Source organism: Brachypodium distachyon, chromosome 1 (assembly GCF_000005505.3).
Source record: "Brachypodium distachyon strain Bd21 chromosome 1, Brachypodium_distachyon_v3.0, whole genome shotgun sequence".
NCBI classification, from domain to species: domain Eukaryota; kingdom Viridiplantae; phylum Streptophyta; class Magnoliopsida; order Poales; family Poaceae; genus Brachypodium; species Brachypodium distachyon.
In genome coordinates, this window is record NC_016131.3 from 16,493,276 (window position 1) to 16,510,289 (window position 17,014).

At 43.2% G+C, this 17,014-nt stretch overlaps 3 protein-coding genes and 2 non-coding genes across 5 annotated transcripts; 1 reads left to right on the forward strand and 4 right to left on the reverse strand.

The window, feature by feature from the left end:
* Nucleotides 1-8: 8 nt before the first annotated feature.
* On the reverse strand, nucleotides 9-963 carry LOC104583725. The gene is made up of 2 exons (XM_010236914.3): nucleotides 495-963; nucleotides 9-427 (listed from the first exon to the last, which is right to left on the reverse strand). The coding sequence occupies exons 1-2, from the start codon at nucleotides 842-844 to the stop codon at nucleotides 280-282; spliced, it is 498 nt and encodes a 165-aa protein (XP_010235216.1). The 5' UTR covers nucleotides 845-963; the 3' UTR covers nucleotides 9-279.
* A 1,159-nt stretch (nucleotides 964-2,122) lies between these two features.
* Nucleotides 2,123-3,092, forward strand: LOC100827828. Its single transcript, XR_002961747.1, has one exon. It is a non-coding gene; the product is annotated as an uncharacterized LOC100827828 (transcript).
* Nucleotides 3,093-3,771: 679 nt separating this feature from the next.
* Nucleotides 3,772-7,498, reverse strand: LOC100835386 (sphinganine C4-monooxygenase 1). Its single transcript, XM_003562589.4, has 2 exons — nucleotides 6,749-7,498; nucleotides 3,772-4,809 (listed from the first exon to the last, which is right to left on the reverse strand). Exons 1-2 carry the CDS (start codon nucleotides 6,986-6,988, stop codon nucleotides 4,273-4,275), a joined length of 777 nt encoding a protein of 258 aa, XP_003562637.1. The 5' UTR covers nucleotides 6,989-7,498; the 3' UTR covers nucleotides 3,772-4,272.
* A 605-nt stretch (nucleotides 7,499-8,103) lies between these two features.
* Nucleotides 8,104-13,316, reverse strand: LOC100835696 (developmentally-regulated G-protein 3). Its single transcript, XM_003562590.4, has 10 exons — nucleotides 13,145-13,316; nucleotides 11,936-11,989; nucleotides 11,212-11,385; nucleotides 10,955-11,026; nucleotides 10,796-10,855; nucleotides 9,849-9,958; nucleotides 9,132-9,431; nucleotides 8,843-9,034; nucleotides 8,707-8,758; nucleotides 8,104-8,636 (listed from the first exon to the last, which is right to left on the reverse strand). The coding sequence occupies exons 1-10, from the start codon at nucleotides 13,184-13,186 to the stop codon at nucleotides 8,586-8,588; spliced, it is 1,107 nt and encodes a 368-aa protein (XP_003562638.1). The 5' UTR covers nucleotides 13,187-13,316; the 3' UTR covers nucleotides 8,104-8,585.
* Nucleotides 13,317-13,481: 165 nt separating this feature from the next.
* Nucleotides 13,482-13,553, reverse strand: TRNAW-CCA. The gene has a single exon. It is a non-coding gene; the product is annotated as a tRNA-Trp (tRNA).
* Nucleotides 13,554-17,014: the final 3,461 nt, after the last annotated feature.

A 17,014-nucleotide genomic window follows, 5' to 3' on the forward strand; every position in this document is an offset into this window, starting at 1 on the left:
GTTTGGCATCTCTGAAGTTCTTGCATACACAGTTGCCATTTTCGTGTACATGGCTTCAGTTTGCTGTCGTTGCAGCTTCGAACGCAGTTGGTGCTAGGACAAACGAATACACACTTTATCTCATACTAGGAGTACTATTTCACAATGAGTACAGAAAACAGAATACACCTAAGCATCTTTACGGGACACTTTTTTTTTTCCTGACACTACAGCCGACCTACGACAGATACAGGTGAGAAAAAGAAGAAGAGCAAAAATTGTCGACACCGACCGATATATCTACAGGTCGCCGTGCGAGGAGGAGACCGTCCTCCTGAGCGCGTCCGCCGCCGACTCCGCCGTGTGCTCCACCGTCTCCTTCCCCATCTCCAGGCTCTTCTTGGCCGCCTTCGTCACCACCGACTCCCCCGGGCTCCTCAGCTCGCCCCTTCATTCAAATTCAAATTCAAATCAGCAAATCTGAAGGAATCGAGGATCTAATTTTAGTTTTGTACCGTGGCTCGAGCGGGCGGAGCCTGAGGAAGGCCAGCTTGGCCCACGCCCGGAGCGCGCCCAGGTCCAGCCAGCCGTGGCCTCCCTCGTGTCCGGCGCCGGCCATGGCGAGCTCCACCGGCTCAGGCGGCGCCCCTGCTTTCCCGTCGGCCGCCGGCGGCGCCAGCGGCGAGAGGAAGAGCGCGAGCACCGAGGCCGCGACCAGCAGCAGCGAGACGGAGACGATGACGGCGGTCGCCGGCGACGAGGCGACGCCGCCCTTGCTGCCCTTCACGCCGCACATCCTTGATTTGCACCGGCGATATCGTAGAGATTCTAGAAGGGAGAGAATTAATGGAATGATGGGGGGCATGGCAGGGCAGGAGGATCGATCGCGAAGGTTGTGTTGGGGGCTGGCCGGGGCGGGGGGCTCTTGGTCGCAGGAGACGACGCGTGCGGCGACACGTGTAGAGTGTCTAGCCGCCGAAGAAGGCAGCGGAGGTGGCCTGCCGACAACGCGTACGTGTCGCGCCACGTACGCACGGAGCTTCTTAAACAACAAACTTTTACAGGCGAGAGCCACGTACGTCGACATGTCGAGCCATGCATGTCTATCACGCCCCAATTTTCTGGGGGCGACGTGTGCTTAATTTAGTCGTGCACTTCTCCGTGTGCGTACTAAGTTCAAGTACTGTTTCGATAGTGGGCGAGGAGTTGATCGCACGCAATTAATCGACGATAACTGGAGTGCACGAATCAGTTTAATTAGCTAGCTGAAGTTAACAGATTCCAAACGCAGCAGAGCCAATAGCGGCACCAACCTACCTAGGACACAAAATAAATAAGCTCGACGAGGCTGCCACGACTCGTAAGTAATTACTTAGATCATGAGATTTGAACCACCAAAAATCATGTCACGGAAGTGCGTGTTAAGCTGGGCGCGCGGCCATTGGAGTACTGGACCGAGGAGATTGTGATCGGACAACCGGCCGGCCGGCCGGCCTTTACGTGCAGTTTAATTTCTATCTTTCCCAGAAGCTTCTGCTGTCAAGTTATTCTTTCTATTAGTACTGCAAGATACCAAACCTAACAACCATATTGATCGATCGATAAGCATATTCGACGCTAACTATCGGACGAGCTAATTGAACCGTTCTCTTTGTAGTGATAAGAGGCGACAAGGTTTCTTCCAAAGGAGAAAATAGTACGGAGCATGCAGTAGGATTATTATTGAGGCGTATTGATGCTGGCACCTCCACGTTAGCGCGAGTGATTAGTTATGCTAATCGAGCCGTTGCTAATTAAATCTCTCCACATGATGAAACCAACCAGCTAGAGCACGATGGACGGAAATGATACTATACAGTATTGCCCGCATAAACATTGGAGAACATTGTACACTGTGTCATTCGTATGGGTAACATTAAGTGTCAGTAAGCATGTTGCTAACTTGCTATGCGAATCATATCAGATATTCATTGCTCCTATTACGGAGACCATAAAAAATTACTCCGTAATACCGATCCAAAAAAAGAGCAAATCCAAAAGTAAACGCAAAAGCAATGTTCTTGCACGATCCGAAGCCCAACAGGATATACTGGTTAAGCCCCCGACCGGAAAGCCGACCGTTAAGTTACTTCCATTCCAAACCCTCTCTCTCATCAATCTCTCAAGCCCTGAAGCCCCCACACATAAAAAGAGCTCGAAGCCACCCAAGGAAACGAAAGGAAGCCAACCCAAGACACAAAGCCCCAAAACGTACGGCACGATCGCTCGCTTCCTCCCGGGCGGAGGCAAACGCTTCGCCCTCGCTCCCCGTTGGGTTGTGTGTTTTTTCAGTAGCTTCGAAGCCCCGCAGCCCAAGAAGAAACCCGCGCCGCCGGGCATGGGCATGCGTCACCCGGACGAAGAAGAGGAGCCCCCGTCGCCGCGGCCATCCGCCTCCGCCGGCTGCTACGCCTTCCTCCGCCGCGGCGGCCATGGCAGCACCACCGGGTACCGGCGGCTGGAGTCCTCCACGTCCGTGGTGAGGGTGGAGGTGGGGAAGGCGAGGAGCGTGTACCACGTGGACGCGGCGGTGCTGGAGGCGGAGCCGGTGCGGCGGCTGCTGGCGGCGGCCGGGCGGCGGGGCCCCGGCGCGGCGGTGGTGGCGGTGGCCGTCGACGCCTTGCTGTTCGAGCACCTCCTCTGGCTGGCCGATGACGGCGGGGTGGGTGGGTCCGCCGCCGGTGTCGACGCCGCTGACCTGTCGGAGATCGTCGAGTTCTACTCCCAGGACGACGAGGATCCGTAAGACCACCAAGGCGCCCTGAAACGCTAAGCTCTTCTTCGCGATTCGATTCGCTCAATTTAACCTTCTTAATTCGAATCGAAGGTGCACACCATAGCTAGCTAGCTAGTTCTCGATCCTTACAGATATTTGTGCATGAGCTAGCAACATGACTACAACATGTATCTGATGAAGTTAATCGATCGATCGATTTGGTTGATACTCCGGTGATAAGATTTGTGTTGTCGTCGTCGTCGTGTTCGTGTGCCATGGTTCCGAGCGTCGGTGTAGAGACGCTACATATGGAGCGCAACAGCTCACCTGTAGCGTGTGCATTAGTTTGATCTGACCTGCATGAAAGGAACCCCGGATCCCGATGTTGCTTAGTAAAATGCCAAGGAAGGAAAGATCAAGGAGCTCTTTGGTTCTCGACTATTTGTGCTTCCCAATTTTTGTCAAACTATTGGCTAGCCAAAAAATTGACAAAGGATTTGTCAACTCATAGTTGGCCAAAAATTTGACAAGATTTGTGAAGAAGGATGTCAAGAAGTTGGCAAGATTCTTTTGACAACCAATTTTTAGCTACCAACCAAGCAAACACCCTTGGACCTTGGTTGCCAAGCAAGTTTTGTCATCAACCAAGCAGAGCCCAATAACCAAATGAGAAACTACGATACGGAACAGGACAAGATATCGTTGGACAGATGCAGGACACTGTTATGATTCGTGTTATCCCATTTCTCGCATAAGAGTGATAACTAACTCATCCAGATGTATCGGTGTTGACAATTCTTGCAATGCTTTAGTGCATTCAGAATCAGTTTGAGGATATTTGGCCTGTATAACGTACTAGCAAAGCTGAAGCCAGACAAAGTACATGCCATTGACCTTATAAAAGAGGTGTTTGATTTCCTACATTGTTATAGAAACTGCACTTGAGAAGGCAGCAGACTTAACAAACATCGGAAAAAATCACTGGAATCTGGATTCTTATCAGGACATAAAAGACTGGATCTGGATTCTTATCCAGGTTACATCTCAAAGAATTTTAGAGAATGAATACCATCCGACAAAGCTGATATGTAATTGACAACACAAAAAACTATACAGCAGTAGCCGAATGTTGGTTTGAACTTTGAAGGTAATGGTCATGCCCAGAGACAGATTCGGTTACACAAATATAATTGGTACATACAGAAGTGTGATTGATTCCTGAAATACACTATCTGCACAGCAATGTAAATGCCAGCTTTGCACAAGAAAGAACCATCAAGACTCGAGAGTAACCAGCTAAACCATACAGAACCACGCACATTCGAGACGAACGCTCCAACTGTAGGAAAAAATAAACATGCAATGCGACAGATCCAGTGTCTTCTCAAAGAGCGAATGGCTTCCACCAAGACGCGAAAAAAGGGGGTACCGGGAGTACTGGAATACCTCCATCATCTTACAAGTTAGATGCTCCCTGTGAGCTGCCATGTATATCTCCACTTAGTGGCTGGAGTTTTGTACACATGAATGAGTTCAATCTAGTCCCGTGATGCTCTTGCTTCGAATCCCCCCTCCTTCCGGCTGACTAGACTGTAGGCCATGTGGGTTCCTAGAATTTTGTCCCAGATTGAGAAGAATGGCTGGGAGTAGTTGTATTTTGTGCCTTGGAGCTGATGGTGGATATCATGATAGGCTGTGTTATTTTGGAACAAGCGCTGGAAGATGTTGTATGGTAACCAAAGTCCACAGTGATCATCGACCGTCTTGAGTACGGCAAAGCAGAAGAAAAATACAGCAGTTCTCGGTGTCATACCAGAGACCAGGAAGGACATAGCACCACCTAAAGTGTCCAAAAGGAGCCCCTCCAATGGGTGGTTGTAGAGAGCCCCGATAGCATAAGGAACAATTAGCCGGTGATGTTGTGAGTGGATATGTCGATAGAGGAATTTGTTCTGGTGCATGTAGCGGTGCACAAAATATTGCCATGTGTCCATCACCAGCATTGCTACCAAAAACTGAAACATTTGAACGACCATAGATGGCTGGACTATAACCGTTGAGCTATCTGAAGTAATCTGCAAATTATCATGTACAACTGGGTTAGAGAGGTTAAACAAGGAATTATTGTTCATTAAGACATTTAAGCTTAAACAAACGACAGGTGCATCAACTGAAACTCCTCATCAACCAGACAAATGCGACATAAACACACCAACAGACATGCAGAAAGCAATCCCCCAGTAAATATGAATGCCACCGTCACAAACAATTATCTTGCTTTTTGTTTGGTATGTCATAAACTCATACCACACCTTGGGGATAGGGACTGAACATTCGAAGAGTATGTATGGATATTTACAGGTAATATGGAACATTAGATGCAAAATACCGAGGCTAAATTACGCCATGCAGAGCAGAGGTTTTGAGAGTAAATACTCCAGAAACAGAATTTTGGCCAGGGTTACAAAATCCAGGTAACATCAATCAAGTGATAGGTGACATTTGAGCCAAAAAAGGACAAAGGAAGTTTGATTTTAGATGGATCTTGAGCTGGCAACTGCCCTCAAATGTACATCTGGTTATATGGCTATTGTTAATGTTCCAGAAAACACGGTAGCAGAAGTATTGTGTTAGTATACAAGAGTTCACGAGATACGATCATGATAATCAGGAGGGAAAGATCAAGAGACCACAATACAAAAAATCTTTCTGTTTGTTACTTATTACGCCAAATATTGTTATAAAATGCAGCTAAATGACTCTGGTCAGGGGTCTGTGAGTTCTGCACCAAGACAAGGATTAGTACCCAGAATCAGAAATATCAGTACAAAGAACTAAAAATTAAGTGAATTAAGAATCTGTCTAAGGGCTCATTTGGTTTGTAGGATTTCTAGAGGATTTTTACAGGTCATCGTCAAGTTCAACACTGTCTGAACCAAGGTTGTTTTTATTCTGCAAGCCTGCAATATTTATCAAGAGTTGGTCCATTCATTTGTTGAATGCAGCTAAAATCAGCCCAAATAAAAATAACCTCTGTGAGCAGATGGCATACAAACACTTAGACGTGCTGATGTACGTTATGAGTTTACAAGCTACTGATCTCAAGTAACGGATAATGGGTGGGCTTGAAATGAAATAGACTCTTAGAGATTAATGTGCTGGTCTACTCAATCTTGTTTCGAGTCATTAGGGGTTGTTATCCAACGATTGGTCAAGATATCATCTGTCAGGAGCAGTGAATAGCTGCATAAATTGTTCAGTTATTGGTCTCACTTTGTATGCCAATAGTGCATGGCATTATGGCTGGACTAGGAACTACGGTGTCCCCTCCTGAATCCTGATACCAATTATAATGATATTAGATCAATTTCACATAGCTGCAGTTCCCGTCCAAATTAAGCTGATTCAAGCAATCACAATGCCACATTCCCACTAGCAACCAATTTCTCCACAAATAAACTAGTTAACCAGAAAATTTACTGCATTCTGGATAGTTACAGATGTAAATCCATACAAAGCAAAAGCCAGAAGTCTTGCTTCACTGTACCAAGGACAGCCATAATAATTGCCTATATGCAAAATTCGAAGGAAAGAAAATGACTACAACTATCTGCATAGTAACTATGCAACGGTACCAAGAAAATTCCAAATTGCGGTAACTAACAGCATACTGCAAATATTTTTCCTGCCAAAACTACCTCGAAGGAAGCAACATCAGAAAAACAACAAAACTAATTCTACACTCCAAAAGTTTTGCAATGAAGCTTTTGAGTAATTTATCATTTATCATTACATTCATACAATAATCGTAGCAAACTGGCAACCTAGTGGTCAAATGGTCAGCAACACAAACTAACCTATATAATAGTAACAATAACAAAGACCAATTTAATCAATTCCACAAACATAAAAATGTGAGGAATTACATCCCAACATCTTAGTAACTGATTAGCTCGTCTTTTTTGTTGTTGATGAATATGCAAGACAATGCCAATGAAGGAACATAGCCCTTACCATGAAGAGGAACATGGCAACGATGGCCTGCACGAGCTGCTGCAGGAGCACGCCGCGGACGACGGCGGGGAGGGTGACGAGGTTCTTCTCGTCCTCCTCGGCCAGCGTGTGGAGCCTGTACCGCTCCAGCGGCCGCCGGTGCAGCACCAGCTGGTAGCCGCCGGCGTACACCCAGTAGAGCACGATGGGCGCGAAGGTGCCCATCGTCTCGTCGCTCACGTACCCTTCCCACGGCACCATCCCAACCCCTCCTTATCTCTCCCGCAACAGCACGCAGGAAGAGGAACAAGAAAGCAGAAGACGCGCAGCCACCCGCCGAGATTGGATTCTCGCGCCGGAGCCGCGGCTGCCCCTTGTCACGGATTCTGCGCCACGCCGCCTCCACGCAGACGGCAGATCTAGGGAACAGGAACGGGCCGCGCACTGGTCCCCCCGCGAGGCCGCGTTGGATGGAAGGAGACGAGACGAGGAGGGGATTCGATGGGACGAGCAGAAATGGCGAAACCCGATGGATTAGCGAAAGATGGACGAATCCTCGAGGAGGAATCAAGAAATGCTAGCGGAGAAGAGACCACGACGACGACGGCGCCTTGTGAACTCCCAAGGGGCTTCGTCTCTCTTCTCCTCCCTGGAAGGTGCCTTGAACTGTTGAACACCCCAAGAATTATTGCATGTGGATTTTTTTTCCCTTGTGATTCCAGTAGGAGAGGTGGCTTCCCTTTGCTTAATCACAACATGTGATTTTTCTAAAGCGACCGAAGAGGAGACCTCGCCGCGGGTCTACGTTTATTTATCTACAGTTTTTTTTTTCAGTTTTTTCTTTTCTCTTTAACCCCTCTTCAGTTTTTTTTTTACCACATTAACCCCTCTTCAGTTATTATGTCTTCTGATACTGAAATCGCATGAACCATCTTTACCTTTATACTACAAAAACCATGGCTAGAAGCAGTAACCTAATAGTACAACAGGAGCTGAAGACATTCTATTTCCATGTCAAATTAACTGCACCTGAGACTATGGATGTCTGAAGCATCTTATTAGAGGTTAAGTCCAAAGTAATAAGGGGCATTAAAACCAAACAGAGATCTACAACAGATCCCAATCATGATAGCGAACATGCTTGCCTGCTTGGACAGCTCGTTTTTGCAAATCTCCTAGATTAACCAACCAGAACGCGACGAGGCGATGTCACATGCATCGGAACAGCTCATATACCCTCCTACAGACTTCTGATTTGTCACAGACACAACCTCAAATCATCCCTGATTCCACATCGTAGGATAGGATAGATAGGGATGGAGTCAAAAGAGATTTCACAAATAGTAATACAAGTAGCATTGCGACAACCCACCTGCAAAAAACAAACGATACGGAATCTGGTTGAATAATCATAACCACTAGGTTTCACATGCTATCCTCAAGTTTTTCCATCATCAGGATGATTTGGGTGCTTACAGGACTAATAATGGTCAAGGGCGCCCATCATTAGGCAAATAGAAAATGTTAAGCTAACCAAACTGAACAAGCATAAGAACCATCTTATCATATTCTAAAGATAAGGAAGCATCTTTCCATGTGCTCGACGGGCTGTGGACTGTGTGGCTCGCTTTTGGTTCATCTGTGACAAACATCAAAATTACAAGCTGCTTCGCACAAGGGGAAAAAAAACTCTACATTCTGTCTTTAGATCAAAACAGGTTTTATGCGAACAGCCGCCTGCCTGTGGGCATCATAGCTAGCGATAGAAACACAAGTTCTTCAAGTGTAGCTGCTTCTCAAAAAACTCATAGCTCCTTCCAGATTTGCAAAATAGAATCCCTCACTCCATGGTTTGTGGTTATATTTTCTTAATGATCTGAACAACATCCTCGTCCTCAAGCTCATGTTCCTGCATAAGTCTTGTGAATTAATGCTAGAAGAGAACAGGCTAACATTACCGCAGTTCAAAAATTGCATACCTTGCCAACTCTCTGAGGCTTATGTTTCACGCTAGAACCCCACACCAGTGCACTGCAGAGTTTACAGAGAAATTAGCTGAACAGATTGGTTACAAGGAAACAAAAGTATTTAACCAAGAGGTGTGCCGGCACTCACTATTTAAACTGTTTCGCCATGTCCTTGTGGATTTGGTTGCAGAAGTCTTCCACTGTTTTCCTCTTGGTTGATAAGATCACAGGATCCTCGTAATCTGGGTTCAGCCCTTTAGGTTTAGTGTATATCCTAACCAAATCTAGGTATTCCCATACCATCTCTAGAAGTCCATCAAGGTTCCATTCAAGATGTGCACTGTCAGCAGGTCAAAAAAGAAGAAAGTGTTCTAATCACTGCAGGAAAGTAAATAATAAAAAGAACAAGCATAACCAGGAGCGAACTAAAAACTCACCTGATTGGACAGTAATGGGGAAGTTTGTCTAAGATATCCAGCTCTTCGACTGTGATCTGGTCAATTTTGTTAACGACATAGATGCAAGGCATGTAAATTCTGCTCCCCTCGATAACATCTATGAGATCATCTGCTGTTGCATCAAATCTAAGGGAGATATCAGCATTATGAATCCTGTACTCACTACATATTGCTTTTACTGTGTCAAGATCCAAGTGTGTGTTTGCTACTGTTGATGTAAAATTGATGCCACCCTTTTCCTTTTTCCTGAATGTCATATTGGGGGGTGTCTTGTTCAACCTGATACATGCAAAGAACATCAACCTCGTATCAACAAGCAAGATAGGAGATAAAATTCTTCATCAACAACAAACTCAAGAAGTGACGAACAAGTAAAGGGGTGGACACAGTTCACCATGGAACACCTTCATAGAAGACCAGTTGAGAAAATACAGATCAGGTTTTGCCATTCAAGTGGACGTTAATACCGCTAATGTAATTGGATGAATGCTACATTCATAACTAAACTAAACCAATCATTTAGGTGTCTGACAGGTGATGTCTTGTAGATTTGGGAGGGAATCAGGGAGAAAAGAGTATCACAACAGGACCAATGCGCAAGCCGTCTAGTACTTTGCAAATACTGCTGAAACATGATTCTAAACAAGATACTGCTGAAACATCTTTAGCGCCAAGTATCAACATAGAAAAACTTACCGAATGCCAAACCCCTCAAGCTCCTTCTCAATGAGACGCTTGTGAGTTATCGGTTTTATGGCATCAAGAACAATCAGAATGACATTGCATGTCCTAGCTGTGCTGATAACCTGAAAATCGTATAAATTAGTACTCCCTCCGTTCCAAAACACAATTCATATAGATGTGTGCACTTGGACTAAGGCAGCACTCATTTCTAGTGCCTGACCACTCATATTAGATTAATAGTAAATGGATGTGAGTAGTTATTGGCCGCGTGCGGGTTTCAAGAGAAAAATGAGGTGTATTGTGGAACAAACGAGAAAAATCTATATGAGTTGTGCTTTGGAATGGAGGGAGTATGAGGAGAAATGATATTAACTCCTTAATGAACAGAACAGGGGAGAATTCATATTATAGATCCTACAATATCGAAAAACGCATGGGTTCTGGCTAAAATCATTTCAAAGGATAATAAGTACAAAATGCCATTGCCTAACTAATAATAAATGGCGATTTTGCGAGGGTGTCACAGAAATGCATAATATGTTTAAGATGAATAACTCATTCAGGGCTCAGTGCTTTCAAGAACATATCTAGGTACTCGCCTAACTTCCAGTACATGTTAGGTAAAGATATGCATTATGAGCTAGATAGTGAGAACACACAACACAATACTGAATACTACTAAAAGGTTAGCATGATTTATACAGTGTACTATTCTCCTCCCCCCGCCCCTAATAAACGTTATCAGGAGGGGGTGACGATGCATTTTTCTATATGCATACTGCGACCAGAGATGATTTCTATAACAGGCGAGTGCTCAGAAGATTCAATGTTTACAGAATATTAATCTAACAATGCCAGAAAATATAACTATACGTGCATGTCATGACATGTTTGAGACCATATATGTTAATTGCAATGCAAAAATAAGGCAAGGAAAATAAACAAACTGGACATATTACCTGCCTCCCTCTACCCTTTCCATCTTTAGCACCTTCAATGATTCCTGGAAGGTCTAGAAGCTGAATAAAAAGAAGTGGGGATTACAAACAAATAATAACAAACATGCTCTAGCAACAAAGGCCAATCTGTAGTTTCCCTTATGGAAGGAAAAAATTTACCTGCACTTTAGCCCCTTTGTACCCGATAACTCCAGGAATGCATGTTAAAGTCGTGAACTCGTAGGATGCAACCTTTTGAGACAGAAAGAATGTGCTAGTATATCAGTAAAGAAACAAACAGTGACAGTTCGTATGAACAACATTCACTACAGAGATAAGCCATCAAATTTATCTCTATTACAGAAGACCGGAAACTAAGTCAGGGTGAACCTTTGATATAGAAGTGTGAAGAACATTAGTACAGCAGAAGAGCAGACCTCTGAAAAAGTTCCTGTCAACTTGTTCAACAATGTTGATTTCCCAACCGAAGGAAAGCCCACCAAGCCAACACGTGCATCTCCACTTTTTGTCACATCGAATCCCTCACCAGCACCACCACCACCTTTGGTTGTAGGAGTGAGCAACTCCCGTCTTAATTTTGCAAGTTTAGCCTGACAAATAAATAATATTGACTCACACAAAGAAAACTTTGTACAAAGTAGTAATAAAAGTTTAACAAAAGGAGATGCACATATGCATCAAATCCTAAAAAAGAATAAAATGATTTAGCTAGATGATGGAATGATTAATGAAGCTTGTGACACATCCTTTAAGCACTTTTCATTCCCTAAATGTGAGGTCTTACATGGTGCAGCATATTACAATGGCATAGCATTGATGAGGCCCTCATGCAACACTTTTGTATCAAGGTTCATGTGCACTTTAGGGAACCAAGCTATCCAACTATATAAAATCAACAATATTAACACACAATCACATCGATAGTATGAATTAAAACTGATAGCGCCATAGCACCACCATATGACTGGACATGGAAGTAAGGTGAGTATATGCAGCAACAGTGCAAACATGAAGGTATAAATTTGTGTGAAGTGGCTAAACAGCAATAGGCTGGTTTCTTATGACCTCTAGACCATAGCATGACATATGATGGAATAAACTCCAGTTATTTGAAATAAATAGATATGAGCATCAAATCACCTTCAGAAGACCAAGATGATGTGCAGTGGCTTTGTTTTTCTGTGTCTTTGACATCTGTCAAGAAAAAGAAAAGCAAAGAATATAAACACAAAGATCAGAAAGTGGATAAATGTGATCTTAGCTTTCTATTTGAAACGTAGTACATGTCCGGTCCTTCAGCAGTTAAGAGCAGCTCAGCACTATATATAAATGAGTACATTCTCAGTTCTCACCACCGAACAACAATTTCCTTCCTATTTACCACTACTCATAAAACAAGACATCAACTCGTATCACTAGGAAAACATAGTAGTGTTCGATGAAGAATCACTGTACTAAATCATAACTATGACATATAAGGTGCCAATGAGCAGTCCATGTGCTTCAGAGTTCTAGTTACCTAAAATTTCGGCTTCATATCACAGCCATTAGCAAGCTAATTCAACAATTCTGACTTATCAAATCACAAGCAAAAAAGGACCACTGAATTCCACCATTATCTACCACAGCTAACCAATTTAATATCATCTACGTAAGTTCCCGAACATCTTGGTCATGATTCATGAGAAAACGAAACGCTCCTTTTGATCACCCAAAACATAACAACCAAGCACATGTTTGGATCACCAAGTCACACTTGATAAAATAATCACCAATCATCAACCTAAAGCCCCCTAGTTGGATCAACTATATTCGATCTAAAAAATCTATAATTCAAACCACAAAAAAATCACCCAGATCATTTCAACCTGTAACCAAAAATGAGAAGCAAACACGGAGCCTGTAATGCCACCAAAGTCTCACTAGGCTTCAACCTGGAAAAGTCTAGAAACAGCTATGGCCTTACATCCTATCAAATCAAGAGTAGCTCACAAGCTCACAACTTAGATGAGCAAACCAACTCGACCGCATGGACAACATAGCCTGCGAGCTGAAACCCAACAGTTCTAAATCGAACTAACGAAACAGAAACCTAACAGCCTGATACTTCTAATCTACTATACTCAGCCCCCAAACCAACCTATCATTTTATCTACAGACTAAAGCCCGAACCGCAAAAGGAGTGCGAAGCACAGCTACAACGAATCAGCATCTGGCAATTTCAGTTTCAGTTACCGTAGACCCCAGCACCGACCCCCGCATAAGTCTACTACCACTAATCGCCCCCCTGCCGTCGCGACGGGCCACTGGAAGGGGGTGCAAGCTACGGGCGCATCGGTGAAGTAGTACCTCGTCCTCGATGTCCTTGATCTTCTGCATGACGGTCGCCATGGCTGCGGGCAGCGGAGGTGGCTCCGGCTCGGGAAGGTTGGGCTGCTCCTCGCTCGCGCGGATGCGGAAGGGAGAGAGTGGTCGGGGAGGGGAGGAGGAGAAGGTTCGCGAAGTGGCTTGAGGAATTGAGGGTTTTGGTATGCAGGCGGCGGAGGCAGGGCTCTGTGGAGTGTGGGCTTCCCCGTGAAATGGGCCTTGGAGTTTAGGACGGGGAAAATGGCCGGGCCTCGAATGAAGGGCCCAAATCGAAACTGTCAAGGCGCAAAAAGAAACCGGATTAGGATCGGGGGGGTATTGAACCCGACGTGAATCGAACACGCAACCTTCTGATCTGGAGTCAGACGCGCTACCATTGCGCCACGGATCCGGTGGTGACTCTAACGATTGTGAAGCTTATAAGTATCTTAGAAAAAAGAGAATCCCCTGCAACAATAATCAAGATTTTGTACAAATCCACGACAGTTATTTTGAAACGGAGAGAGTATTTTGCAACCTTCGAAAAGAAATATCACTCAATATTATCTTCATATCTCAGGTTTCACGATACTCTTCACATTCTTTCAAGTCATGGGAAGAATCAAACACCTAAAATGACAGTTTTTTGCGAGACTTGAAGGTGAAGGACTTCGGTACTTTACATGTTAAATTTTACAACCCGGCCAGGGTCATTTTATGTTTCTTTTTAAACAACAAGAGCATGTATATCCAGGTGCTAAAATTCCACCTTAGATAAAGTTTGACTATAAAAATATTGTAAAATGAAGCCCAGTTTTGGCGTTTGCTTAAGGATATTTCACGTGATTATCTGTCTTCACAACCCACCTGGAAAAACAAAACTAGAGCGTCTAAATTGTACATTTTTTTCCGCATTTGTGTGCATATGCAACGCCATTGCAAAAAAAAATGTCCTTCTTTTCGAGATGAATGTGGCCCATTGTGGGGTTCTTCTTCTAGGATGAGTGGGATCCTAAAAATAGATATGCCAGATTGGTTGACTTCTTACTGTTGCCCGTCTATATAGTTGTAGGTACAACTTAGCAGCAAATCACTAGGGGTTCCTCGCAACCCCATAAAAAATATCGCAATATTTTAAACATGGGCATGCAACAAATACGTGTTTTGTTGCAAAAGAACGTTGAAATAGAATGCAACACATGCAACACCAAATAAACACATTTGCAACATAAATTCAACTACTTAACAAACTCTAATATTGTTGCAATGTCTTGTTCATGTGTCCAGAAGAAACAATACATGGGCTTGCAACATCTTGAAATAACCCTACATAGGATATATTTGTTCTCCCTATATTCCCTAGTCTCTAGCCATCATCATAGGGGTCATCGACTTTGTTGTCCTAGGCCTTTGTAGCGATGAATCTGACTCGCTGGAGCCAATCGGAGTCAAACCGGGCAACTCCATGTCTACCCTCAGAATCCTAACTTTTTCTAGAGCTCAGTTACATAAACTCAAGCTCTACCACAGGACACCACATTACTTGAGAGGAAAAGGCGAAACTTGGAAGGAGGCGGTGACGAAACTTGGAAGGAGAGACACTCAGGAGGAGGCACCACAATGGAGGAGCTTGGGAAATTTAGAAAGAATGTGAGAAAGTGTTGTTGGGTCTTTTGAGGAACGTCGTGCGCAAGTGATGAGGGAGATTCAGAAAGAGTCACAAGTGGTTTTTTCGCAACTCGTCGATCTGACAATATCATTTACATAGTATGAGTGGGTCACAAAGCCCAAAATGATACTTCTCCAGGCTTCAATGTTCTTGCTATGTGCGAAATACCATTGAGGGTACCAAATGCTTGAATATCTTGATACATGGTATACAAAGTTTGAAACAGCTCCGCTACATTTGAGACTTCATTTCATCTTAAAACTCGAGAGCCTTGTAAAACTGTCGTCTAAATAATGTTTAGATCGAGATCACATCCGATGCAATTTTTTTATTACCAACATACCATTTATTTTCCCTTTTCTGCGTGTCTCGCAGAAACAAATGGCGGAGCATAGTAGTATGAGAGAAAAGAATGATGATCTAGTAACAATCATGGTGATCCTTCAGGCTTCTCATGTCTTTTGTGAAAACAGAGGGCCACCGTCTTCGCAACCTCCGCTCCTCGAGTCACCCGTTGCTTCAGGCTCTGTTTATTCAAATCAACACGATGCGCAATATCATACAACCAACTTAGTTGATTCTGTGTCTAAAGGTACATAAATATGTAATCATCAAAAATAAATTTGTACCATGGTACAGTAAATAAGTATAGGTAACATGCAATTCAGATCGTTGATACACAATTAGTACTACTAACTTATCCTATGCATGTGCAAGAGATATGTTACATTTGAACCCAATTTCTCAAAAATTGAAACAGATTAGGAGTTCCCATGTACAACTTTGGCCTATCAATTATGAATAGCGGGAATCATTTGCAGAACACAATTTTCTTGCTTACAAGCAATAGAAAAATCAAATAAAACAGACTATGGAGTAATTGAAGTCGTTGTATGAGTGCAGCCATGAAATTTATGTCACTGACGAGACGAGTATTGCGAAGATCATCGGCGGATGAGAGAAATTTTTTTAGGTAGAATTTACTCACATTCATTATTTTTCTAAGTTTGCAAAATATATTTCCATAAAAATGGGTTTTTCAGACTTGATGTATTTTCGTATTGTACATCTTATGATATAAATTATAGTGATATTTATGTTTAATATTATTTTTTCTCATATTTTATGTCAAATCAGCCATAATTGAATGATAGTGATAAAAAATATCTACAACATACTCCCTCCGTTCCTTAAATTAGGGCGTATATTGTTTTTTTTACCGAGCCTTTGACCAATATTTAGTATACCAACATATATTTTTTTTAAATGAAATTGATATCATTGGATTCGTATTCAAAAGTACTCCCTCCGTTCCATAATTCTTGTCGAAATCTTACATGTATCTAGACACGTTTTAGGAATAGATACATCCAATTTTGAACAAATTTGAGACAAGAATTATGAAACGAAGGAATACTTGTTTATGATTATGATTTATATCACATAAGTCATACTTTGCTGAAATAATCTTTGGTCAAACGCTCGGTCAGGAAACAATATAAGCCTTAATTTGAGGAATGGAGGGAGTAGAATATATGGCTATTATTCTGATGCAAACAGTTTTTCAGCGGAGTGAGAATATTACCAACAACTCAATTTTTATGAGTAAATATATAGTTATATTTTACTTCCAAAGATATTTTCATACTTACCGGTCTAAAAATATCAAATAGATATTTGGCATAATAAACAACGCCTTCTCCATCCTTCGAGAGATATCCTATCTTATCAGCAAAAAATTACACAATCTGAAACATGATATGTCAAAATCGGAACTCGCTAAAAGAGAAATACACTACTTGAGCATGATTATCATATGTACTATTATCAAGCAAGATGATTTCTATATCAACTCCAATTAAGCAAGAAATACGAATAAAGGAACGACGGTTAAGACATCAGTGAGAAATCGTACATGGACAACAAAACTAGATAGCCAAAATAACTAAGAGTGCGGGAAGTTGTGTCTCCCGAAGAACCGGTCTTTGCTGGCCATATCGCCGTTGATTGTGCAAAGACATGTTGGAACGTGCACGCACCGCATGACGCGGGCCTCGCCGTCGAAGTACGCGATAATTGACCCGTAGTCGATGTCTCCTACGACGTCTTTCTCAGACCCGGTCCAAATGCGTAGCTTGACAAGTCATCGCCATCGCTGTCTCTATTGATCCAGAGTTAAATTAGTTGAAAGTTTGCAGATTTAT